Genomic DNA, 24,408 nt, shown 5'->3' with positions numbered 1-24,408 from the left:
GGCTCATGCCTGTAATCCCAACACTTTGGGAGGCCAATGTGGGCGGATTAGCAGAAGTCAGGAGTTAAAGACCAGCCTGACCAACTTGGAGAAACCCTCTCTACTAAAAATACAAAATTAGCTGGGTGTGGTGGCACATGCCTGTAATCCCAGCTACTCAGGAGGCTGACCCAAGAAAATCGATTAAACACAGGAGGCAGAAGTTGCAGTGAGCCGAGATCACACCACTGTACTCCAGCCTGGGCAAGAAGAGTGAAACTCCATCTCAAAACATAAAAAAACTTGAGAGGAAAGCACTTTCCAATTAGGGGTTCAAGCTATGCTTGTGATGGCAGCTGTCTTAAAAACCGAGTTTGAAAACCCAGTTAACTGCAGGCCGGATGCGGTGGCTCAAGCCTGTAATCCCAGCACTTTGGGAGGCCAAGGTGGGAAGACCACCTGAGGTCAGGAGTTCAAGACCAGCCTGGCCAACATGAAGAGACCCTGTCTCTACCAAAAATACAAAAAAAAAAAAAAATAGCTGGGCATGGTGACGTCCACCTGTAGACCTAGCTACCCGGGAGGCTGAGGCAGGAGAATTGCTTGAACCCAGAAGGGGGAGGTTGAAGTGAGCCGAGATTGCGCCACTGCACTCCAGCCTGGTGCCTGACAAATCAAGACTCGGTCTCAAAAAAAAAAAAAACGTAACTAAAACCTGTTTTGCTCTTAATTTTAGGCTCTGTATAACTAAAAAACATGCTAAACACTGGCTGGCAGGTCTGGGCAAATTTACAAGCACATAAAAGGTTGAGGGTCACTAACATTTTAACTCACTGGCCACACCCCTCCCCTCTATCACTCATTCCCTGAGGGCCTTCCACCCTCCAATCAAAAAGGCGCAAGCCTAAAATCTCAAAGTGCCAGTGACCTCAAGCCCTCTGAGTACAAGTGACCTAGCCAGACCAGTCTCCTTATAGCAGATTATCTACCCAGGCCCCATCCACCAGGCTAGCTAGGAACAGGTCAACTTGGCTTCTTTAAATACAAGCCATTACCTCTAGCTTCCTTTCCCAGAAAACCTTCCCCCTTCTCACTATCTCCATTCCCAAGTCTCTTATCACTGTAGCATTGTCTTAAGGCCTAAGTAAACCAAAGTCTGAGATCAGAATTTGCTGGCCCCTTCAGGACCTCCTGCACGATGGTTTCAGAATGAAAATACCATTAAAACGAAGTGGAGACTGAACAGAGTAGGACTCACTTCTGGCTTTCCCATTTTCTGGTTCTGAGCCTTGTAACTCATGTACTTCCTTCTCAGCTGTCAAGTGCCCCAGGGTCTCTCAGGGTTGAAGATTAGATCCTGACTCCACAAACTCTGCAGCACTCAGCAGGCATTAAGTTACTCTCCTTCCCATGAAAGACCCAGAGTGGCTAAGAGCTCTCCACCATAGTCAGATTTGAATAGTGCCCCATATAAACCCAGTTTGTTTGAGCCTCACCATTTAAAGTGCCAAAGAGCTAAGAGTTCTTTAAAAAGGTTAAACTGCTGCAAAGAATAAACTTAAGACCAGTATGCAAATAAATACGGTAAAGGAAAAACTCCCCATAGCTGGGCAGATTTAGGCCGACACTCATGACATCCCGTGTTCTTCATTTCTCATGTATGCATCCAAACTTGCCGTGACAAAAAAGTTTAATCTCTGCTCTCAAGGGTATCACTTGGCCTTCTCCCCTGGATCAAATGCTGTATTCCAGTTCCTGCTGGGCAGGATGATCTGTAACAGGGAAATTCCCAACCTTCCTGACTTGGACATCACTCTTCCAGCAAAGTGAGGAGGGGGAAGAGGAACAAAATTTAACTAAAACGGTCATGTTTAATGGGAACCAGAGGTATGATTACAATTACATAGTCCGACACAAAAAACCCCCTTGGGGTGATCAGGAGTTGGAAGGTTACAAAACAACAAGGGTTAACACTGGGTACAGGAAGAAAAGCTGTTCCAGAACCTGGGGAGCCAGGCTAATATGGCCTCTCCCTGCGATCCTGTCTGTGCTCACCCCTGCAAAAAAAAAAAAAAAAAAAAGAGATGTCTGTTATATTTGGGTTACCAGCCTCTCCAAGTCTAGATATCCTATCTGGCCCTCCTACCTAATCCAGTAAGAATGTCTTATCTCAAGTGGGTCTACAGATTCATTCTTCCCGAGTTAATTTTCCTTCCCACCCCGCTACTGGTTACAATCTCAGGTCTTTCCATCTAGTCCTCCAAATGAAACCACTTTCTCAACAAAACCTTGTTATCCAATGGCCTCTGTTCAACTACTCTTTTTTATTCTCATTTAAAGTCTTACCTGGAGTCCATCTTGCCAGGGCCAAAGCCACCTCTGTCCCCACCACCCCGGCCCCCTCGGAAGCCTCCACGGTCCCCACCACGGCCCCGGTAGCCTCCTCGATCATAGCCTCCTCTGCCACCACGACGATCATCTCCGTAGTTACCCCCTAGGACAAAAGAAATAAGATCTATCACATATATTCCTATCCCTCTACCTTCCCAGAGCCTCCCTGCTGAAAACTTAAGAACTCGTTGGTCCCAACTCCTTGGCATCAGGTCTGCCTTTCTTACCCATATGAGAGCCGCCTGGTCCCCCTCCTGGGCCATCCGGTTTAGGGGCCTTACACTGGTTGCATTCATTCCTCCAAGAGAAGTTCATGTTCTCACAGGTGCTAAGGAAAAGGAAGACAATTAGTCTGGAGGAATGGGGAATAGGCAAGACCTAGACTTAGGCAGAAACTACCATGACTTTAGAGATAGTGAAGAAACTAAGGCCTCAGAAAAACAAAAAGGTTTGCTTCCCCCAATCAGAACCAGAACAAAAACCATTATTACTGAACCCAATCCAGTACCTTTCTCATTATATCAACCTTACATACGTAAGCTTTTGGTTAAATCTGACCCCAACAGTGTGGCGCTGACCTTTACTTCTTTGGAAACATCCACATACCTAATTACTGTAACATCAAAGAACTAAACAAAAATTAAGTTTCACTCACGGATTAGGACACTTCCAGTCGCCAGCACGCTGCTGTCCTCCACCGCCACCACCTCCACTGGGAAATCCTCCCCGGCCACCACCACCACTGCCGCCACCTCCGTAGCCTCCACGGCCCATGGGTCCTAATGCAGATAAAACAAGTATGGGTCTGTCTGCTCCCTGCCAAGTTTGGTCGACCTAACCCATTCCAGGCACCTTTACCATCTTCTGCACTCTCCCCACCCACACTTTGCAACCACCAGTAGGTAGCTCCTCACCTCCTCGCCCTCGGCCTCCACGACCATTGCCACCACCCCGATTAAAGTCTGCCCGGCGAGTAGCAAATGAGACCTTGATAGGATTTCCGGAGAATTCTTTACCTAGAGAAATATAGTATCAAGAGACTTTAGATTCAAGACATTAATCCAAAAATTCAAGCCAAGAGATGCCTTTCTGAAATGGTTTATAATCTACTGACACATAAGCAAAAATGAGACTGTACTTGAAACCATAGCTAAAGTGTTGGAAAACTCTGAAGAACCCCAAAACTATGGCCTGCTTCCGAAGGCTTGCTGCCCTAGCCCCAGCCCCACCTCTGCCAGCCTTCTTATACATACCATCAAACCAGTCAATAGCTGCTTTAGCAGAAGGTGGGTCATCAAAAGAGACCGTTGCCTCTCCCTTCAGCTTGCCAGTTTCCCTGTCTGTGTACAAATTAATCATGGGCTGTCCCGTTTTCTTGTTTGTCTGAAAGCAAAATGAGGTAACATCAATTTTAGAGGCTACAGGACTCCCATCTTCTTCCTCCACAACATGAGGTTTATCATTCCCAAACTTAAGCTCCCCTCTTCCCAGGTTCTTCTTCCTACCTCACATGTAAATGTCCATTAAAAGTGTTTCTCACTCCAACATTGAGAAAGAAAACTAAAGGTTATTATAGAGTACAAATCTCGGAATTTAGGGGACTCTTACCAGTTATACCTTTTGTGTTAAGATAGAACTTCTTTTACAAAACAGCAAGTGGCCAGACACGGCGGTTCATGCCTATAATCCCAGCGCTTTGGGAGGCAGGTGGATCACCTGAAGTCAGGACTTCAAGACTAGCCTGGCCAACATGGTGAAACCCCATCTCTACTAAAAATACAAAACTTAGCCAGGCGTGGTAGCGGGCGCCTGTAATCCCAGCTACTTGGAGGCTGAGGCAGGAGAATCACTCGGAACTTGGAGGCAGAGGTTGCAGTGAGCTGAGATCATGCCACTGCACTCCAGCCTGTGTGACAGAGCAAGACTCCATCTCAAAAAAAAAAAAAAAAAAACGCCAACTAAGGCTCCTTCTGCAACAATTTAAGCTAGCAACAACCATTAAGACTTGCTTTTACTAATGTGTGAAATCCAAAAGCCTGCACTGACAGAAAGCACCCACTCCACAAGTACCTTAATAATACCAATCTGCTTGAAGTAATCAGCCACAGACTCAATTGTAACATTCTCGCCCAGGCCTTGCACGAAGATGGTGTTGTTGTCTGAATTATCCTGTTCTGCTTGAACAGAGGAGAAAATGCAAATGTGAAAAAGTAAAACAAATAAAAATAAACACATAAGGAAAAAACCAAAAGCAGTACACCTAGTATCCATTAAGCAACTTGTATGATTTGGTTTATGGAAGACAAATGAAAAGAAATCCGTATTCCCTTTTATTGAGCACCTATATGCCAGCCATGCTGATAAATTTCAGGTTTGGTTTGACAATTATCCTTTGAAACACATCAATACACAGTACAGAAACCAGAACTCAGGAGTGAAATGCCCAAGACCACGCAGGCAAAGGACATCAGTATTTATCAACTTTCAGTTAAGGTTCCCAAATTAAGTAAGAAACCCATTTTACATTAAAATCTAGTACACAAACATCAATACAATCTAAACAAGAGTGAAATGCTTTCCTTCGTGCGGTCAGGTCTTTGTTCACTAGTTTTTGTTCACCAACTTGGACGTGATCCACATTTTTAAGTAACCACTGCAGTAAACTAAAAGTTCTGAGGGGGGTCCAGATGCATCAGCATCACTGGGGACATGTTAGGCAGATTTTCAGGGTCATCTCAGACCTCCTAAATTGCGGGGTGCGGAACCCACAAGCCAGGTATTTCTGAGAAATACATCATGATTACTTCTTACTGCTAACTAAGGATACACCTAACTCCCTTTCTCTCTACTCCCATTGTTTCCTTTTAATAACAGTTTCAAATAATATCCAGTCAGTCTTGATCCACTTTAGCTACTCTATTCATGCCACCACCTGTGAACTCACCAGAGTCATGACGTGATCCTTGGTCCCGAGGGCCTTAAGTGACATGGAAAAAAAGAACAAAACAAAAACAAAAACAAGGAAAGGGGAGCCGTTAGTCAACAGGAAAAAACAGACAAGGAAAAAAATTAACACCAAATCCAAATTTGCAAAATATCATGTAAGTGCTCACAGCCTCACTCCAAAACCCTTTCCTGGGTCACCTGCCCAGAGGAGAAAATTCTAGGCAGGCCCCTTAAGATCTGTAACTTGAGTCTCCACAGAGACAACTCCACACTTCAGAAAATGCTGCCTCCCCCAGCTCAGGCTGGGAAATGTCCTCAGCACAAACAGCAGGGGAAAGGAGACCCATTAAAGAGAACAAACCAACTCAGCTTGGCCCGGTTCTCTCACCCGAGAGAGATGGGCTCGCCACGAGCCATGCGATCATCCAGTTTCTCCCAACTTTACCACCAAAGACACTTATCCCTTGTGGAACAATTTTTAATTTCATCTTTAGAAACCATTCTTAAAACCATGTTATGTTTCCCCAAAACCACATGAAAATAAAAACCATATATAATAGCTATTGTATTTTTTAAGCATGTCCCAGGGAACAGACCAGATATCTTATTTCCGTAATGCAGCCTCTATTTTGTTTTTCCAGAGACCATCTTTGACCAATGTTTATCTGAATTCGCCATATATAAATATTGTACCCACACGCAATGACACCTAAGTCATGAACCCAAGCCTTTGGCTTTAAATGTTGAGACAAATCAAGAAACCTTTTGTTAGTTAACCAAACCAGAAAAGTTCCAGCTTACTGGGAGACTTCTCAAATTTGTCATTTTTCCATGAATTCAGTGTGTGCTGTTTTAAGACCTTCCTGGTCCATGAATTCAGTTTGTGTTGTTTAAGACCTGGTTATTTCCCATGAGCCACACATGCTTCCAAACTTTCTTGAAGTAGTGCACATGTTCCTTCCCAGAGCTAGTTTCTATTTGCCCATCTGAGTTAAGTCCATATACAGAGAATTGCATTCATTGACACCATTCTGTACTTTATAAATGTGTACCAACTTCACCATCCTCAGGGCAGGGCAATGTCACATCCCTCTTCCAGAATTAAAACATTTGGAGGTTGTCTCCCACACACACTCCCACACACACAAGCCTTGAACACAATTATCAAAAGGGTCCTAAAGCCAAGCTGGCACCACGTGTTCCATCCAGCACACACTCTCCAGTTTCTCATGATGATGGTCACTAAGTGCCAGGTGTGGCAACAGCCCTGTCCCAGGCCTACTAGACCCCTCTTATTAACCGGGGGCAAACCCATTTGGTAAAAGATGACTATTGAGTCTTACCCCTGCCTGCTCCAGGTTAGCACACACCAGGCAACAGGTGGCATTCTACGCTACCCCTTTTTGGAGGTGGTTCTGGACACCTCAAAACCTTTGCACTTAAATTAACACGCTAAGACATCTGCAAATGAACAATCAGACAAAGCATTGCTGGGAGTTGGGAATTTTGGAAACTCTGTTCACTTACCACCAAATTTATTGAAGCCACCACGGTCACTTCCGCTGGAGAAGACAAGTTAGAAGAAAGGACATGAAGCTTCCAACGGCTACAAAAGGGTGTTTTTTTGATTTTGTTTAACATTCCCCAAACATGGGTAGGTGTTTTCGGAAAAAGATACAAGTGGCTACTAAAATACATCCCTTCCTGACCACCCCTTGTCTGACCTTTGAGCGTGTCACACACACGTGTGCAATTTCTCAGACACAGTTTATAAAGATTTTGCTTTAAAAGGTTATATATCTATTTCCTTTGGAAAAAAAATGACCCATTTTCCTTGGTCGTTCTTCCGATGGAGCAGATGTTTTTTTTTTTTCCTCTTGTCGCAAGTGGTTGACAACCAAGTAGTTGGTTTAAAAACCCTACCCCAATTTACCCAGAAGACATTTCACACCAGGCTGGGGTAGCCCTGAACACATTTTTGTGGTTTTTGCTTTGAAAGCAGCAAGCAGACCCAACCCCACTCCATAAAAAGTCAAAACCAAAAGCAATTTCCCCTTAAAGCAAGACAAACTTAGCTAAGCCCTGTCCTAACTACTGAGCTGTTTTTGATCTCCCCCAACCCCCGGGGTCACCCCTTCTACACTGCGAGAAGAGCGGAGTATTTTGCAATGTCACCTTTCATACCTGTGGCACATAAAATGCAGAGCAAGTTAACAGTCACATAACAGTTGTTTTTCTTTTTAAAGTTTTGCATTAAACACACGCACACAACAGAGTTTTCCTTATTTTTGTACGTTTTTGAGATTGCCCCCACCCACCTCTGCATACTTACCATATCCAAACTTGTTTTAAAAATCTACTTTTTCCAAAAACAGTAACACTGACAGTCCTCCCCTTTTTCAAGGGAGACAGGGTAGGGTCCTTCAAATCATTTACCAACAGATTTGACGACTCTTTTAATATCAAATCTAAGGTTTTACTCAAATCAACTTCAGCAGGAAGGAAAGGTCCAGTTGGACAAATGATGATTTTTAAGTAACCAGGGGAAGGCAGACAGTGGAACAAATAGGTGGGAGACCACTGTCAAGCATATTTTTGCCCAAAAGGTCTGCACACTTCAGTCAGATGGCCCCACAAACCAAGTCACACACAAAATCACTGTCAAATTAGTGCAAATCAAGCTCGTGGATTCAAATGACTACAGAAAACAGGAAGAGTAGCCAATTCCTGGAAGCTGAAGTCAGGTTAATCATCACCAACTCCCTAGAGGACACATGGGAATACACATACCAGGTTTCCCTACTATTTCCCAGGAGTGGGATCATCGGTTTCCCTTGCAGAGAAAGAAGTCTTCACTTCTATGTTTCTTGCCTAGGATATCAATGACTCCAATCCATACATATCTATGTATGATTTTTTTCTCTTTGGAAACAAGTGTCAATACTCAAAATCTCTATTCAGTGGTATGGATGGGAGTTTCAGCTCCCAAGTTCTCACAAAAATAAAATGGGGATGTAAAAACAGTCACTGACCCAAAATCAAAGCCTTCACAGATCCCTAGACAACAAGAATACTAAACCATGCACTAGGGACTGGCTTCAGGGAAATTCATGCAATCCTCCACACCCCCCACCAAAGATACTCCCTGGCTTATAAGACACCTACCCCATGCCACCTCTGCCTCCACGGCCACCTCCACGACCTCTGGGTTCATAGCCGCCACTGCTGCGGTTGTAACCACCACCGCCACCGCCCCTGCCACGGCCTCCACGGTCCTGCTGTCCGTAGCCACCACTGCCTCCACCACTCTGGTCTTGACTGCCATAACCACCACCACTGCCGCCGCTGCTGCCACTACTCATGGAGGACTGATCTTGGCCATAGCTACCTGTGAGAAAAGGAAGGATGATTTAAAAAAAAAAAAAAGTCTACGGGCCATACTACCCTGAATGCACCCAATCTCATCTGATCTCAGAAGCTAAGCAGGGTCGGGCCTAGCTAGTACTTGGATGGGAGACCGCCTGGGAATGAATACCAGGTGCTATAGGTTTTAAGGAAAAAAACAAACAAAAAAGTAAAGTATCACAAAAAGGTTCAACAAGTGCCAAGCAATAAAAGACAAAATAAATTTAAAAGACATGTAGGAAACAAGAAAGCAATCCCTTTAGGCTAAGAGTCAAACAGGAGAATACAAATCCTTATAGAAAATGGACTGCTGGCAAAGCTGAGGACATCTCACCTCCACCCCCACCTCCACCACCACCACCGCCGCCGCTGCTGCTGCTGTTGTACTGGTTCTGCTGTCCATAGCCCTGAGGCGGATTATAGGAGCTTTGCTGCTGTCCGTAGGTTTGCTGCTGTCCACCATAGCCAGACTGCTGGCCGTAGCCGCCACTCTGGGGGGGCTGCCCATAGCTGCTGCTCTGAGAACTGCTCCCATAACTAAGGAAAACAAAAAACAAAATCATAATCCCAGCATACCCCAAATTTCATTTTTAGTGTATTCCATTCTCTGTACCCAACATAGGTTCCCCCACCCCAATTACACGTAGCTGCTCCTACTCCTGGGTGCCTTTATCATTCCTCATCAATTCACCCCTTTTCAAGCCTTCCCCTGACATCAACACCACTGTACCTTCCCGAGGTGCTGCTCGGAGCTGGCTGCTGGCCATAGCCAGGGTAGGAGGACTGCTGCCCGTAAGATGATTGGGAGCTCTGGCTACTGCCATAGCCACCAGTTGAGCCATATCCCTGGGGAGCTGACTGAGTGCCATAGCCTGCTGTGAGGATAAAAAAAGGGAGTGACAAAAGCCACAAGGAAAGAGAAAATGTATGGAATGGGTTAAAGAAAACATATACGACCTAACACTCACTCATACTCAAAACGTCAGCCTCTCAGAAGCCGTTAGTAATCTAGCAACCCATAGGCAAAAATTAAGTTACCACCCTCCTTCTAAAGCCTAAAGTTAATGCTCCAACTTCTAGCAACTCTTTAGAACAGTTCCAATTTCACCCCACCAATCCCAACACCATCTCCAGAACCACCCTCTAATCCCAGGCCCAAGGATCCCTGTTAACCATACTGCAATGTGCAGCTGTGTGTGCAGTTTCTGCAGGACAACCACATTCGTTGGTTATGCTTCAGGACCTTGGGACAAATCCCACCTTCTTAGGTATCATATGATTTTATACATTTGCAAGCAAAGCCATTTTCTCAATTTAAGAATCAGCCTAACATTGTTCTCCCTTTAGAAAATATGCTCTCTTTCATGCTGAGATGAAAAATAGGAGGATCAAAAAAATTAAAAGCCAAATAAAATAAATGGAAACAATTACAAACCAATAAACATTTTTGGTTTTTTGTTTTGAGACGGGGCCCTCAATACATTGCCCAGGCTAGAATGCAGTGGCTATTCTCAGGCACAATCACAGCTCACTGCAGCCCCAAACTCCTGGGCTCAAGGGATCCTCCTTCCTCAGTAGCTGGGACTACAGGCTTGCCACAATGCCCTGTAAAGAACTCAAACTCCCAAGAGTTTTGAGAATTATACACTGGTTCAGGGAAAGGAAATATGGAACAGTTTCAACATTTCTATGCTGCTCAGGTTTAACAAAAGCAGTATTTAGAGCCGGGTGTGGTGGCTCACACCTGTAATCCCATCACTTTGGGAGGCTGAGGCGGGGGGATCATGAGGTCAAGTGTTAGAGACCAGCCTGGCCAACATGGTGAAACCCTGTCTTTACTGAAGATATACAAAAAAAAAAAAAAAAGCGGGTGTGGTAGCACCTGCCTTAATCCCAGCTACTCAGGAGGGTGAGGCAGGAGGAGAATCCACCTCAACCGGGAAGGCAGAAGTTGCAGCGAGCAGAAACCACGCCACTGCACTCCAGCCTGGGTGACACAGCGAGACTTCTCAAAAAGAAGAAAAGCAACATTCAGAAAGAGGAGGAAGAGATGACTCGCTGAGAGAGACTCACTGTTCTGGGTCTGGCCGTAAGAAGAACCATAGCTGCCTTGGCCATAGCCTGAAGTATCTGTGGACTGGCCATAACCGCTGTAACTCTGCTGTCCATAGGGCTGACTGCTCTGCTGGGAATAGCCCTGCCCGGGCTGCGTGGGGTAGGCCCCATAGCTGGAGAAAAATAAAACCATCGTGATCAGGAAAAGATGCCTTGACCACCCTTGCCCTCTACAAACTTTGGAAGCACAAAAATAGCACTCACCTTTGGGTTGCTTGTTGAGTATAATCTGCAAAAGAAAAATACAATCACAATTATCTTCAGCCAACACTCTGAAAGAGTTGAATTAAAGCTAAATTCCTTAACTCAAGCACTGATGGGTAAATAGGACCACACTGGCCAGGTACGGTTGCTCACACCTGTAATCCCAGCACTTTAGGAGGCCGAGGTGGGCAGATCACTTGAGGTCAGGAGTTCGAGAACAGTCTGACCAACATGGTGAAATCCCTAAAAATACAAAAAATAGCCAAGCATGGTGGCGGACGTCTGTAATCCCAGCTACTCAGGACCTGAGGCAGGAGACTCATATGAACCTGGGAGGCAGAGGTAAAAAATTGGACCATGTTGCAAAAAAGGTCATACAATTCCCCCATGAGACAAGAGCAAGCTGGCATATCAGCCAAGTGTTCTCACAATAAAAGAAAAGAGAAGAAAATGCAAGTTTCTACAGAGTCCCAGAATCCTTAACCATTGGGAAAACCAAGGTCTCGGTGGACAGCCACTTTCTGCAAGCCCAATTCATGTCAGTAACTGTTACTCTAAAACACTGCACATTACTTTCATCCATTCTATGAAAAAGGCCTTATCCCCAGGAGTCAAAATAGACTAACTTGCCCGAAGTCGCAGAACTACCAACTGGAACAGGTTTGAATTCAAGCAGTGTTCCGATTGTGGCCTCCGTCTCTCAACCCAGACCCACAGAACGAGAATGTCTCAAAAAATGCCATTCTTCACTCTGTGACCAACCTCGGAGATTAAGTGGGCTTTTTAGTGAAGTCACAGAATCCAAAGCCCTCGGAATCCAAAAGATCATCCAAGTGCTCGCTTTAGGAGGCGAAAGTCAACTGGTACTCGATTCCCCAGTCCTGTCGCTCCAGATGGTTCGTTTTCTCACCTACCCTGCCTTCCCCCCGGCGAACCAAAAAACAGTGAAAGCGGTTTTGAAACGCCCCACTGAAGATACACGAGCAAGATCAACTCATCCACCCAGCACGGGAAACGCGGCGCTTCCCCCGCAGGAAAAGGGAAAGGACCAGGAGAGGGAGTGGCCTCCGATGGCGGTTCTTCTCCCTCCCCACCTCAGAAACAAGAAATTTAGGCCGGACGCGGTGGCTCACGGCTGTAATCTCAGCACTTTGGGAGGCCGAGGAGGGCGGATCACCTGAGGTCAGGAGTTCGAAATCAGCCTGATCAACATGGTGAAATCCCGTCTCTACAAAAAAAAAAAAAAAAAAATTAGCCAGGCGCCTGCCAGCTACTCAGAAAGCTAAGGCAGGATAATCACTTGAACCCAGGAGGAGGTTGCAGTGTGAACCGAGATCGTACCACTGCACTCCAGCCTGGGCAACAGAGGAAGACCCTGTCTCTAAAAAAAAAAAAAAAAAAAAAATTAGGCGGGAAAAACTCTCTGGCCCGGTCACCGATACGACACGTTGGTCGATTCCCGACCACCACCGCCAAACCGTTAAGCGGGAGCGTGGCCACGATCCCGAGCCTCCGCCCCCGCCGCGTGGCAACCGAGGCGGGAGAGGAGCGGTCCCGCCCCTTCCCGAAGGACCCCAGAGAGACGAGGCTTACACCGGACGCGCGCCGCCAAGTCCTCCGCGAAGGGTCTCGCGACAAAAAGCTGAGCCAACACGAGGCGGGGAAGGGGTATCAGCGCCGCGAGGGGGGAGGGGCCCGCAGAGCGCGTGCGCGCCGCGAGTGCCCGGATGCAGCACTGCGACAAAGCGGGCCCGAGCGCGGGCCGGGAGTGGGGGTAGGCGAGGCCACGGAGACCAGGCATTTCCACCCTCACCTCACGCTTCAAACCACCAAGAAGCGTCCCTCCCAACGCCCACCGCAAGCAAACGGACTGGATAAAGAAGACTTCCCGCCCAGCGCGCTAGGCGCCAGAGGAGCGAAACAAAATGGCGACACCAGCCTCCCCCAGTCACTCCTCTCCGCGGCTTCCCGCCACAGGGGTGCGAGAGAATCCCACAGGCGATCGTCGCCCCGGCCCCACAGAAGATGAAAAGCCCAGCTAGAAGGCCTCGGCTCGGAGCGCCGTCGCCGCCGCCTCGCGCCCTTACCTACCGTTCGATGCCATGTCCGCGCACGCGCGCACAGGCAAGCAAGCAACAAGATTCCAACTCCGCGGAGCACCGACGCCTCGAGGACTGAGCAGTCCCGCCTCTTGCGTCGAAGCTTAAGTACGCCCTGCCGCCTACGCACCGCGCAGGCGCGCACCAAATGCGGAAGAGCATGGGGGAGGCAGGAATGCACTCCCCCCACTTCCTAGGGTACGTAGAGGATCCGAGCAGGCAGAAGGGAAATAAGTTAACTAAAGCCATGTGAATACGATACATAATCATATTTTTGAAGAAAGAACCTCTCTCTCCTCGACAGGACTAGCCCACGCTCTAACTCCACCCCCATGAAGGCACAGTGGTACGGCCTGAGTGCCCGCTAGGGGCGGGGCGAGGGGCCCGGGCCGCTAGGGATCGAACTGGAGTCACAGCCGGGAGTCGCGGGTTGGAACCGAGATTCCCGTGTCCGGGCCTGTTTGCTGGGTCCCGCTTTCACCCAGGATGACGAGTTCCTGCCCTCCGCCGCCTTGCCGCTGTGTGGGGCGCCTAGTCCTCCCGACCCCAGCCTCCCTCCTCCAGCAGCACACACTGACCCTCCCTCTCCCTCGGGCCCTGGTGTTGACTTCATCGTCTTTCGGGGTTGCCTGGTCTTTCGGCCTTTCTGGGGTTCGGGCATTGTGACGTTTGACCTGAAAGACAGCAGGCATTTTGGCCGGGACCCCTGAGCGCGGGGCTGGTCCAGCACTGGGCTCGCGGGAGCCGCAGGGTGGGTCCGCCCAGGCCATCTTTGGGACCAGAGAGGGTTGACCTCAGATGAAGGATCCGCAGCCTTTTCTCAGGGACCTCCTTTTTATTTTTCTGAAACCCTACCAAGGAACCAGTGGCGATCCCAGAAATAAAACGTGCACAAGGCTTAGGTGGTTTCAAAATTTACAGATAATTTATTTCTCACCACAGTCTTATGAAGGAAGTAACGATATCTCCATTTTTTCTTTTTTTTTTTTTAAAGACGGGGTTTCACCTTGTTGGTCAGGCTAGTCTTGAACTCTCGACCTCAGGTGATCCGCCCGCCTTGGCCTCCAAAGTGCTTGGATTACAGGCGTGAGCCACCACGCCCGGCCGGTATCTCCATTTTCTATATAAGAAAAGTGAGATTTAAAGACCCAAGTAATTGTGCTTGATTACAGGGCAGCTTAAGAGGAGTCGTGATTTGAATTCAGGTCTTGTGACTGCAAAACACTCCTCTTTTTGGTGGCATGAATGCTAGTGTTTAGTCGCCTTTTCACTTCCTGTGAAAGCAAAAGCAAAAAGGAAAATTCAAATTAACTTGCAACTTGAACTTTTTTTTTTTTTTTTTTGACAGAGTCTCACTCTGTCACCAGGCGTCAGGCTTGAGTGCAGTGGCGCGACCTCGGCTCACTGCAACCTCCGCCTCCTGGGTTCAAGCAATTCTCCTGCCTCAGCCTCCCGAGTAGCTGGGACTACAGGCGCGCACCACCATACCCAGCTAATTTTTTTGTATTTTTAGTAGAGACGGGGTTTCACCATGTTGGCCAGGATGGTTTCGATCTCTTGACCTCATGATTCGCCCGCCTTGGCCTCCCAAAATGCTGGGATTACAGGCGTGAGCCACCGTGCCCGGCCACAACTTGAACTTTCATCAGCCTTGCCTGGAGAAGGCAATTTGAAACTTGAACAAAAGAAGACAAAGGATGTTAATTCCTTTTTTTTTTCTTTTTGAGATGAGTCTTGCTCTGTCGCCAGGCACCAGGCTGGAGTACAGTGGCGCAATCTCGGCTCACTGCAATCTCTGCCTCCTGGGTTCAAGCAGTTCTCCTGCCTCAGCCTCCCTAGTAGCTGGTACTATAGGCGCATGCCACCACACCCAGCTAATTTTTGTATTTTTTAGAAGGGACGGGGTTTCACCATGTTGGCCAGGATGGTCTCTATTTCTTGACTTCGTGATCCGCCCGCCTCGGCCTCCCAAAGTGCTGGGATTACAGGCGTGAGCCACGGCACCCGGCCAGGACGTTAATTCCTAATGTACAGGCTTGCAGGGTTTTTTCCCAACTTAATCCTTGAGCAGTTTCAGAAGGTCCCTTGAGGGTTGAACATGTCTTTCTAGAGAAACAATGAGGGCTGTGTCCTGGGCCCGCCCACAAACTAAGCCCCACTAAGCCCGTGACTTCAGCCCTAATGGCCCAATATCCACGCCATCCCAGTTAGAAGGACAGTTCAACTCTCCAGTAAGAGTAAAAGAAAGGAAGTCCACCCTCATTCACTCATTAAGTCACAAATATTTATTTAGCACATAGTATGTTCCAGGCACTGTTCTGGGCACTGGGGAAGCATTCATGTACAAAGTAGATGAAGCTAACATTTAATAATCAAACTGGCCGGGCACGGTGGCTCACACCTGTGACTCTGGGCCAGGCGTGGTAGCACACACCGGTAATCTCAACACTTTGGGAGGCTGAGGCAGACGAATCACTTGAGGCCAAGAGTTCAAGATCAGCCTGGCCAACATGATGAAACCCCGTCTCTACTAAAAATACAAAAATTAGCCAGCAGTGGTGACATGTGACTGTAGTTCCAACTACTCGAGAGGCTGCAGCACGAGAATCGCTTGAACTTGGGAGGCAGAGGTTGCAGTGACATGAGATCATGCCACTGCACTCCAGCCTGGGTGATAGAGTGAGACTCGGCTCACTGCAATCTCCACCTCCATGATTCAAGTGATTCTCCTGCCTCAGTCTCCCAAGTAGCTGGGACTACAGGCACGTGCCACCACACCCGGCTAATTTTTTGTATTTTTAGTAGAGACGGGGTTTTACCGTGTAGCCAAGATGGTCTGGATCTCCTGACCTCGTGATCTGCCCGCCTCGGCCTCCCAAAGTGCTGGGATTACTGGCTTGAGCCACCACGCCCGGCCTCAAGTGGCCACTTCTCCAGGCTTCTCTCTCTCGGTGGACCTCTCCCAAGTCACAACACAGAAGCGTCTCACTCTTTCTCAAAGTCTCATTACTTGACACGCCCCTGCTCCCAGCATTTCCACCTTTCCCAAGGTCCCTTCCCTGTCTCCTTTCCTGCGTTCTCTTCCTCTGCACGCCTTTGCTTTGCCCTTGAGGCCTAAGATCCCAGCTGTGGCCTGGTGTGAACTGCAGCCTACAGACAGTTTTTGTGTGGCTTGCATGTTTTAATTTTTTTAACTAGCTACCAACAGTAAAAATAGTGGGCCGGCCGGGCGTGGTCGCTCACCCCTATAATCCCATCACTTTAGGAGGCCAAGGCAGGCAGATCACGAGGTCAAGAGATCAAGACCATCCTGGCCAACAGGGTGAATCCCCCTCTGTACTAAAAATACAAAAATTAGTTGGGCGTGGTGGTGTGCCTATAGTCCCAGCTACTCAGGAGGCTGAGGCAGGAGAATTGTTTGAACCCTGGAGTTAGATTGCAATGAGCCAAGATCGTGCCACTGCAGTCCAGGCTGGCGACAGAGCAAGATTCCGTCTTAAAAAAAAAAATAGTGGGCCATTCTAGGCCCACTTCCACAGGGCAAGGGTCAGCTAGTGAGGCACTGTCACCTTTAGCTGCTGTATGTGCTTAAAGTTTACTATAAATGTCTTCTTTATTTCCTACCTCATCAGGAAAGTCAATTTTAACTTTTACGTAATTTTTGAGACAGGGTCTTGCTATGTTGCCCAGACTGGTCTTGAACTCCTGGGCTTAAGGGATCCTTCCAGAGTTCTGGGGTTAAATGTAGCCTCAATTAACATGTATATCAGATATTTATTTATTTATTTATTTATTTTTGAGATGGAGTCTCACTCTGTTGCCCAGGCTGGAGTACAGTGGCATGATCTCGGCTCACTGCAACCTCTGCCTCCACTGCAACCTCTGCCTCAGCCTCCTGAGAAGCTGGGATTACAGATGTGCACCTCCACACTCGGCTAACTTTTTTAGTAGAGACGAGGTTTTCCTATGTTGGCCAGGCTGGTCTCAAACTCCTGACCTCAAATGATCTGCCTGCCTTTGCCTCCCAAAGTGCTGGGATTAGAGGCATGAGCCACCCTGCCTGGCCCAGTTATTTATTTAATTAGTTTTTTTTTTTGAGATGGAGTCTCGCTCTGTCGCCCAGGCTGGAGAGCAGTGGCACAATCTCGGCTCCCTGCAACCTCCACCTCCCGGGTTCAAGCACTTCTCTGTCTCAGCCTCCCAAGTAGCTGGGACAACAGGCAGGCGCCACCACACCCGGCTGACTTTTGTATCTCCTTTTTTTTTTTTAACTTTTTTTTTTAATAAGATGAGGTTTCACAGGAAGACCTGGAAGGCTGCGTGCAGCTTAAGTCTGACCCTGCGCAATGGCGGAAGCCTTGGCGACGGGCGCCTGCGGACAGGCGATGGCGGCGATGGCGGCGATGGCAGCTGCGGAAGGCTCCTCGGGCCCGGCGGGCTTGACTCTGGGCCGGAACTTCTCCAACTACCGGCCCTTCGAGCCCCAGGCGTTGGGCCTCAGCCCGAGCTGGCGGCTGACGGGCTTCTCCGGCATGAAGGGCTGAGGCTGCAAGGTCCCGCAGGAGACGCTGCTCAAACTCCTGGCGGGACTGACGCGGCCGGACGTGCGGCCCCCACTGGGCCGGGGCCTGGTGGGAGGTCAGGAAGAGGCGTCGCAGGAAACCGGAGTGGGCCCCAGCCCCACTTTTCCAGCCCTGGGCATCAGGATGGACTCCTGCGTCATCCCCCTGAGGCATGGGGGCCTGTCGCTGGTGCAGACCACGGACTTCTTTTACCCCTTGGTGGAAGATCCCTACATGATGGGGCGCATAGCTTGTGCCAACGTGCTGAGTGACCTCTACGCCATGGGCATTACTGAGTGTGACAACATGTTGATGTTACTCAGCGTCAGCCAGAGTATGAGTGAGGAGGAACGCGAAAAGGTAACGCCACTTATGGTCAAAGGCTTTCGGGATGCGGCTGAGGAAGGAGGGACTGCAGTGACCGGTGGGCAAACTGTGGTCAACCCTTGGATTATAATCGGTGGAGTTGCCACTGTAGTATGCCAGCCAAATGAATTCATAATGCCCGACAGCGCGGTGGTTGGGGATGTGTTGGTGTTAACCAAACCGTTAGGAACCCAGGTTGCTGTCAATGCCCACCAATGGCTGGATAATCCTGAAAGATGGAACAAAGTAAAGATGGTGATCTCCAGATTAGAGGTGGAGCTGGCGTATCAGGAAGCCATGTTCAATATGGCTACCCTCAACAGAACGGCTGCAGGTTTAATGCACACATTTAATGCCCATGCGGCCACAGATATCACAGGCTTTGGCATTCTAGGACACTCCCAGAACCTTGCGAAACAACAAAGAAACGAAGTGTCCTTTGTTATTCATAATCTGCCAATAATTGCCAAGACGGCTGCCGTCAGCAAGGCCAGTGGACGGTTTGGGCTTCTTCAAGGAACCTCAGCTGAAACCTCTGGGGGATTGCTGATTTGTCTGCCTAGAGAACAGGCGGCTCGCTTTTGTTCTGAAATCAAATCCTCCAAGTATGGAGAGGGTCACCAAGCATGGATCGTTGGCATTGAGGAAAAGGGAAACCGAACGGCCCGGATCATTGACAAGCCGCGAGTTATTGAAGTCCTACCTCGTGGGGCCACAGCTGCTGCTTTTGCTCCTGACAATTCACATGCCTCCTCTGAGCCTTGCTCGTGAGATGAAAGAACAGAAGCTGTTTGGGCCGTAGAGCAGTTGTACACAATCACGGATGGTTCTCAAGAGTTGATTTTAAGAAATTTCCAAAGAAGGCTGCCTGCATAGTGGTTCCAGCTGCCCTTTCTAGGTGATTGGAATGAGCCCATCAAAAGCAGCCTTTATGTACATCCCGAGGCCAGAGTAACATTTTGAACTTTGTGGGGGATGTTTGTTCATCGCTTGGGTAGAGGAGGAGCAGAAATACCTCTGTTTTCTCTTTCCAAAGTAAGATGAGGCTTTTCCAGGTTGAGGGATTTTTCTTTGCACCGAGTTGATTAATTTCTGCACAGGGATTGAGATGATTTATTAAAACCACACACAAATTGCAAAATGAAAAAAATTACATCAGAAGCAAATGAGTTTTGGACCAATACTGTTGATAAATCTAAATTGTTAAGAGAGATCTTATAATGCAACCTCAAATTCTTTGTTAGATTTTACTGAGTACTGGTTCTTTCCTGCTCTGGACAAGAATTGAGCAGCTTGTCATGACTGGGAAAGGAGGACCTGCAACCATCTGGCTTGGTCTCTGTTAATGACGTCTCTCCCTCCAAACCCCATTAAGGACTGGGAGAGGCAGAGCAAGCCTCAGAGCCCAGGCCTTGGTGGTTATTAAGATGTTAAGTTGTTTGCTGCATATATCGGTGATTTGATCAATAAAGAGTAATTTCTTCCTAAATAAATAATAAGATGAGGTTTCACCATATTGGCCAGGCTGGTCTTGAACTCCTGACTTCATGATCCGCCCCGCCTCAGCCTCCCAAAGTGCTGGTATTACAGGCATGAGCCACTGCACCTGGCCTCTTTAATTTATTTCTTTTTTATTTATTTATTTTTTTTTAGAGATGGGATTTCTCCATGTTGATCAGACTGGTCTTGAACTCCCAATCTCAGGTGATCTGCCTGCCTCAGCCTCCCAAAGTGTTGGGATTACAGGCATGAGCCACCACACCCAGCCTTTAATTTATTTTTTAAAGACAGGGTCTCATTTTGTCGGCCAGTTTATCTTGAACCCCTGGCCTCAAGCAATCTTCCCTCCTTGGCCTCCCAAAGTGCTAGAGTTACAGTTACAGGAATGAGCCACTGCACTTGGCCTAGATCAGATATTTAATGCAATTTTTCTTTTTCTTTTCTTTTTTTTTTTTTTTTCCAGAGTTAGGATCTCAATCTGTCGCCCAGGCTGGAGTGCAGTAGCTTAATCAAAGCTTGCTATGTAGCCTCAAATTCCTGTACTTAAGCAAGCCTCCCAACTTGGTTTTTAAAAAAGAGGGCCGGTCCCAGTGGCTCATTCCGGTAACGCCAGCACCTTGGGAGTCTGAGGCAGGAGGATCACTTGAAACATAGTGAGATCCTGTCTCTACAAAAAAATTAAAAATTAGCTGGGCTTGGTGGTGTGTGCCTGTGGTCCCAGCTACTTGGGAGGCTGAGTCAGGGGACCACCCAAAAGGTCGCGCTGCAGTGAGCTATGACTGCACCACTGTACTCCAGCCGGAACAACAGAGTAAGACCCTGTCACAGAAAAAAAAAAAAGAAGAGGACAGTTAGGGATATATATGTTTTCTTATGCATGAAATACCTCTGGAAGAAGAAAAACGAGTTGTAGTTTTTCTATGAGGAAGGCACCTGGGGAACTTGGGGTCAAGGATGTGAAGGAAATTCACTTTTCCTAGATCCTTTTATATTTTATTTTTTCACCATATGCATGTATTGACCAATTTAAAAGCAAATTAACTCTTATAAAGCACCACAGCATGGTTGGCGAGGAGGGTATTATACAGGGTGAGACCAGCCACAGGGGAAAGGCGATTAGTTTTGCAGTGAGTAGGGTGGGTCAGCCTTCACTGAGTTGACTTTTTTTTTTTTTCTTTTTGAGACAGGGTCTGGGTCTGTCACCCAGGCTGGAGTACAGTCTCAAGAGAGCCAAAGGCCGGGCGCGGTGGCTCGCACCTATAATCCCAGCACTTTGGGAGGCCGAGGTGGGTGGATCACGAGGTCAAGAGATTGAGACCATCCTGGTCAGCATGGTGAAACCCCGTCTCTACTAAAAATACAAAAATTAGCTGGGCATGGTGGCGCGGCCTGTAGTCCCAGCTACTCAGGAGGCTGAGGCAGGAGAATTACTTGAACCCAGGAGGCGGAGGTTGCGATGAGCCAAGATCGCGCCATTGCACTCCAGCCTGGGTAACAAGAGCGAAACTCCATCTCAAAAAAAAAAAAAAACAGCCAGGCGCGGTGGCTCAAGCCTGTAATCCCAGCACTTTGGGAGGCCGAGGCGGGTGGATCATGAGGTCAAGAGATCGAGACCATCCTGGTCAACATGGTGAAACCCCGTCTCTACTAAAAATACAAAAAATTAGCTGGGCATGGTGGCGCGTGCCTGTAATCCCAGCTACTCAGGAGGCTGAGGCAGGAGAATTGCCTGAACCCAGGAGGCGGAGGTTGCGGTGAGCCGAGATCGTGCCATTGCACTCCAGCCTGGGTAACAAGAGCGAAACTCCCGTCTCAAAAAAAAAAAAAAAAAACAAGAGAGAGAGCCCAGGCTTGATCTCTCCTTACAGCAGCCTCAATCTCCTGGGTTCAAGAGATCCTCTGGCCTTAGCCTCCCCAGCAGCTGGGATCACAGGTCTTGCCCCAGCAATTTTTGTATTTTGTAGAGACAGGATCTCATCATGTGCCCAGGCTGGTCTCAAACTCCTGCGCTCAACCAATCCTCCTGCCTCAGCCTCCCAAAGTACTAGTATTACAGGCATAAGCAACTGTGCCCAGCGAGGAGCTGACATTTCAACTGAGTGAATGAGGCATTTCTCAGTATAAAAACTGAACAAACAGAAGAGAGCAAGCTTGAGCCAGAGCCCATCCTGGCCTAGCACTTTAGCTGGGTTCTTCTATGTATGTACTTATTTTTTAGAGACAGGATCTCGTTCTGTTGCCCAGACTTCTTGAATACAGTGGTGCAATCATAGCTCACTGTAACCTCGATCGAACTCCTGTCCTTAAGCAGTCCTCCCCCTTCAGCCTCCCAAAGTGCTGAGACCACAGATGTGCACTACCGCTGTAGCTGGGTCTCTGTAGAAGGGCAAGGGAGGAAGAGCAGGCAAGCCCGCCGCCCACTCAGGAGCACTCCGGCCCAGGTAGCTGTGTGGAGGGATGGTGAGAGTGCAGCTTGGGCCAGACCCAGGTCCCACCTCTAGCCTACTACATATCTTCATGCAAATAGGAAGGGGCATCCCTTCCTCCAGGCAGAAACAGCCCCCTGACCCCTCGCAGGGCCCAAGGCTTGGGGAGAAGACCAGGACCTGAATTTCACTCTGCCCGAATTCAGCCCTGGACAGAGGATTTCATGCAGGGCAAAATGGTCACACTCCTAAGCAGAAGCCCTCAGGTATGAGACAACCTGCTATTTCACATCACTCAAAAGCAACAGGTGTGGTGTGGCTCACACCTCTAATCACAGCAATTTGGGACTCCAAAGCAGATGGATTTCTTGAGTCCAGGAGTTCAAGACCCCAGGTTGGTCTTGAACATGGTGAAACCAATCTACAAAAAAATTTAAAAATTCGCCAGGCGTGGTGGTGCACAACTGTGGGTCCAACTACTGAAGAGGCTGAGGTGGGAGGATCTCTTGAGCCTAAGAGCCAGAGGTTGCAACAAGTGGAGATTGCACCACTGCACTCCAGCCTGGGAGACAGCAAGAACTGTCTGAAGAAAAAGCAACTACTGGGAATATTACACAACATTTTCATCTGCAAATTATCCTTAACTGGGCCTCGAACATAGTAAGCATGAATAAATGACCTTTTCTCTCTCACTTATCCTTCAAGATGTGCTGCTTCAAGCAAGAAATAATTGCTTTATTATCTCCTTGGGCAGTGCCCAGGACAGGAAGTGCCCCTGTCTACAAGGGGCCCACTCAGATTTTGTGTCTCTGGTAGAGGTTGACGTGTTAAACAGACTGGGAAAGTAAACGCTGGGCAGATAATTGGCCTGTGCTAAGAAAAAACCTGCTTGGACCAGCTATTAAAGAGCCACACAGTTTGCTGGGTCTGAGGGAGAACTGCAGAAAGTCTCCCTGGAGGCAGGAAAAGGGCCTGGGGTAAGGTATGCGATGGTCACAGTGATAGATGGGAAACTGATCAATCATTGTGCCAGGTTCACTTCCAAACAGGTTAAAGGTCCCAGGGAAACAAACTGGGCATCCTGGTACCTGGTTCACAAAAATTCAGTATGGCCAGGCATGGTGGCTGACACCTGTCATCCCAGAGCCTTGGGAGGCTGAGATGGTGGGGGACATCACTTGAGCCCAGAAGGTCAGGCTGTAGTGAGCTATGATTGTACCACTGCATTCCAGCCTGGGCCACAGAACATAACCCCATCTCTCAAAACGAAAAAAGCGTGCCAGGCATGGTGACTCATGCCTATAATCCCAGCATTTTGGGATTATAGGCATGAGTCAGATCACTTGAGGTCAGGAGTTCGAGACCAGCCTGGCCAACATGGTGAAATCCCTTCTCCAGTAAAACTATAAAAATTAGCTCGGCATAGTGGCGCATGCTTGTATGTAGTCCCAGCTACTCAGGAGGCTGAGGTGGGAGAATCACTTGAACCTGGGAGGCAAACGTTGCAGTGAGCCAAGATGGCACCACTGCACTCCAGCCCAGGTAATGAAGAGTCTGCCTCAAAAAACAAACAGGACGCGGTGGGTCACGCCTATAATCCTAGCTCTTTGGGAGGCCAAGGCGGGCGGATCATGAGGTCAGGAAATCAAGACCAGCCTGGCTAACACAGTGAAACCCTGTTTCTACTAAAAATCCAAAAAAATAGCCTGGTGTGGTGGCGCATGCCTGTAGTCCAGCTACTTGGGAGGCTGAGGCGGGAGAATCACTTGAACCCAGGAGGCAGAGGTTGCAGTGAGCTGAGATTGCACCACTGCACTCCAGCCTGGGTGACAGAGTGAGACTTTGTCTCAAAAAAGTAAAAATGAAAAATAAAAATAAAACAAAAGTGTAATGTAAAAGGATCTGTTAGCAGTTCCATATCATTTGCCTTTTTCAAGGACTCAGGGCTATAGATTCTCCAGCTCTAAATAGGAAAAGGGAGAAAGGTGAGAGAGGGTATCAGTACTGGGGTTTCTGGACAAATATGCAAAAGAATGAAGAAATTTCCTTATGCTTCAGGCTAGCTCAATGGCTCTCACCTGTAATCCCTGCACTCTGGGGGCTGAGATGGGAGGATCACTTGAGCCCAGGAGTTCAAGATCAGCCTGGGCAACATAGCCAGACCCCCTCTCTACATAAACTTTAAAAAAGTAGGCCAGGCACGATGGCTCACACCTGTAATCCCAGTACTTTAAGAGGCTGAGGCAGGTGGATCACCTGAGGTTAGGAGTTCGAGACCAGCCTGACCAACATGGAGAAACTCCAACTCTACTGAAAAAAAAATACAAAATTAGCTGGGTGTGGTGGCACATACCTGTAATCCCAGCTACTCAGGAGGCTTAGGCAGGAGAATCGCTTGAACCTAGGAGGCAGAGG

At 48.2% G+C, this 24,408-nt stretch overlaps 2 protein-coding genes and 1 pseudogene across 5 annotated transcripts; 2 read left to right on the top strand and 1 right to left on the bottom strand.

Moving 5' to 3' along the window:
* Positions 1–1,830: 1,830 nt before the first annotated feature.
* On the bottom strand, positions 1,831–13,220 carry FUS (FUS RNA binding protein). 4 transcript variants are annotated; one of them, XM_012469960.3, is made up of 15 exons: positions 13,132–13,220; positions 11,041–11,065; positions 10,795–10,949; positions 9,452–9,596; positions 9,056–9,258; positions 8,482–8,704; positions 6,844–6,878; positions 5,315–5,347; positions 4,441–4,544; positions 3,624–3,753; positions 3,285–3,386; positions 3,026–3,149; positions 2,598–2,698; positions 2,326–2,473; positions 1,831–2,036 (listed from the first exon to the last, which is right to left on the bottom strand). In XM_012469960.3, the coding sequence occupies exons 1-15, from the start codon at positions 13,142–13,144 to the stop codon at positions 1,997–1,999; spliced, it is 1,581 nt and encodes a 526-aa protein (XP_012325383.2). In that variant the 5' UTR covers positions 13,145–13,220; the 3' UTR covers positions 1,831–1,996. The 4 variants fall into 4 exon arrangements, with proteins under 4 accessions (XP_012325383.2, XP_012325384.2, XP_064218748.1 ...); XM_012469961.3 differs by having other exon boundaries at positions 9,452–9,593; positions 13,132–13,219; XM_064362678.1 differs by lacking the exon at positions 13,132–13,220 and adding an exon at positions 11,803–12,127 and having other exon boundaries at positions 9,452–9,593.
* LOC135269196 (5S ribosomal RNA) lies at positions 8,743–8,866 on the top strand (annotated as a pseudogene).
* A 4,265-nt stretch (positions 13,221–17,485) lies between the features above and the next one.
* Positions 17,486–19,566, top strand: LOC135269109 (selenide, water dikinase 2-like). The gene has a single exon (XM_064362885.1). The coding sequence runs from the start codon at positions 17,486–17,488 to the stop codon at positions 18,836–18,838; it is 1,353 nt and encodes a 450-aa protein (XP_064218955.1). The 3' UTR covers positions 18,839–19,566.
* Positions 19,567–24,408: the final 4,842 nt, after the last annotated feature.

This window comes from Aotus nancymaae, unplaced genomic scaffold, assembly GCF_030222135.1.
Source record: "Aotus nancymaae isolate 86718 unplaced genomic scaffold, 86718_ANA_hifiasm-v0.15.2.pri h1tg000049l, whole genome shotgun sequence".
Classification (NCBI taxonomy): domain Eukaryota; kingdom Metazoa; phylum Chordata; class Mammalia; order Primates; family Aotidae; genus Aotus; species Aotus nancymaae.
The sequence above is the reverse complement of the archived record's forward strand: the minus strand, read 5'-3'. Positions and strand labels throughout refer to the sequence as shown.

Bases quoted from the DNA above. Each gene is read 5' to 3' on its own strand.
- FUS (XM_064362677.1), bottom strand. From the start codon at position 11,869: ATGATCTTTTGGATTCCGAGGGCTTTGGATTCTGTGACTTCACTAAAA. The intron at 3,150-3,284 runs GTGAGGAGCTAC...TATCTGCATTAG, and splicing joins TGGAGGCCGAGGGCGAGGAG to GACCCATGGGCCGTGGAGGC. The intron at 2,699-3,025 runs GTGAGTGAAACT...CCTTTTCCTTAG, and splicing joins GACTGGAAGTGTCCTAATCC to CACCTGTGAGAACATGAACT.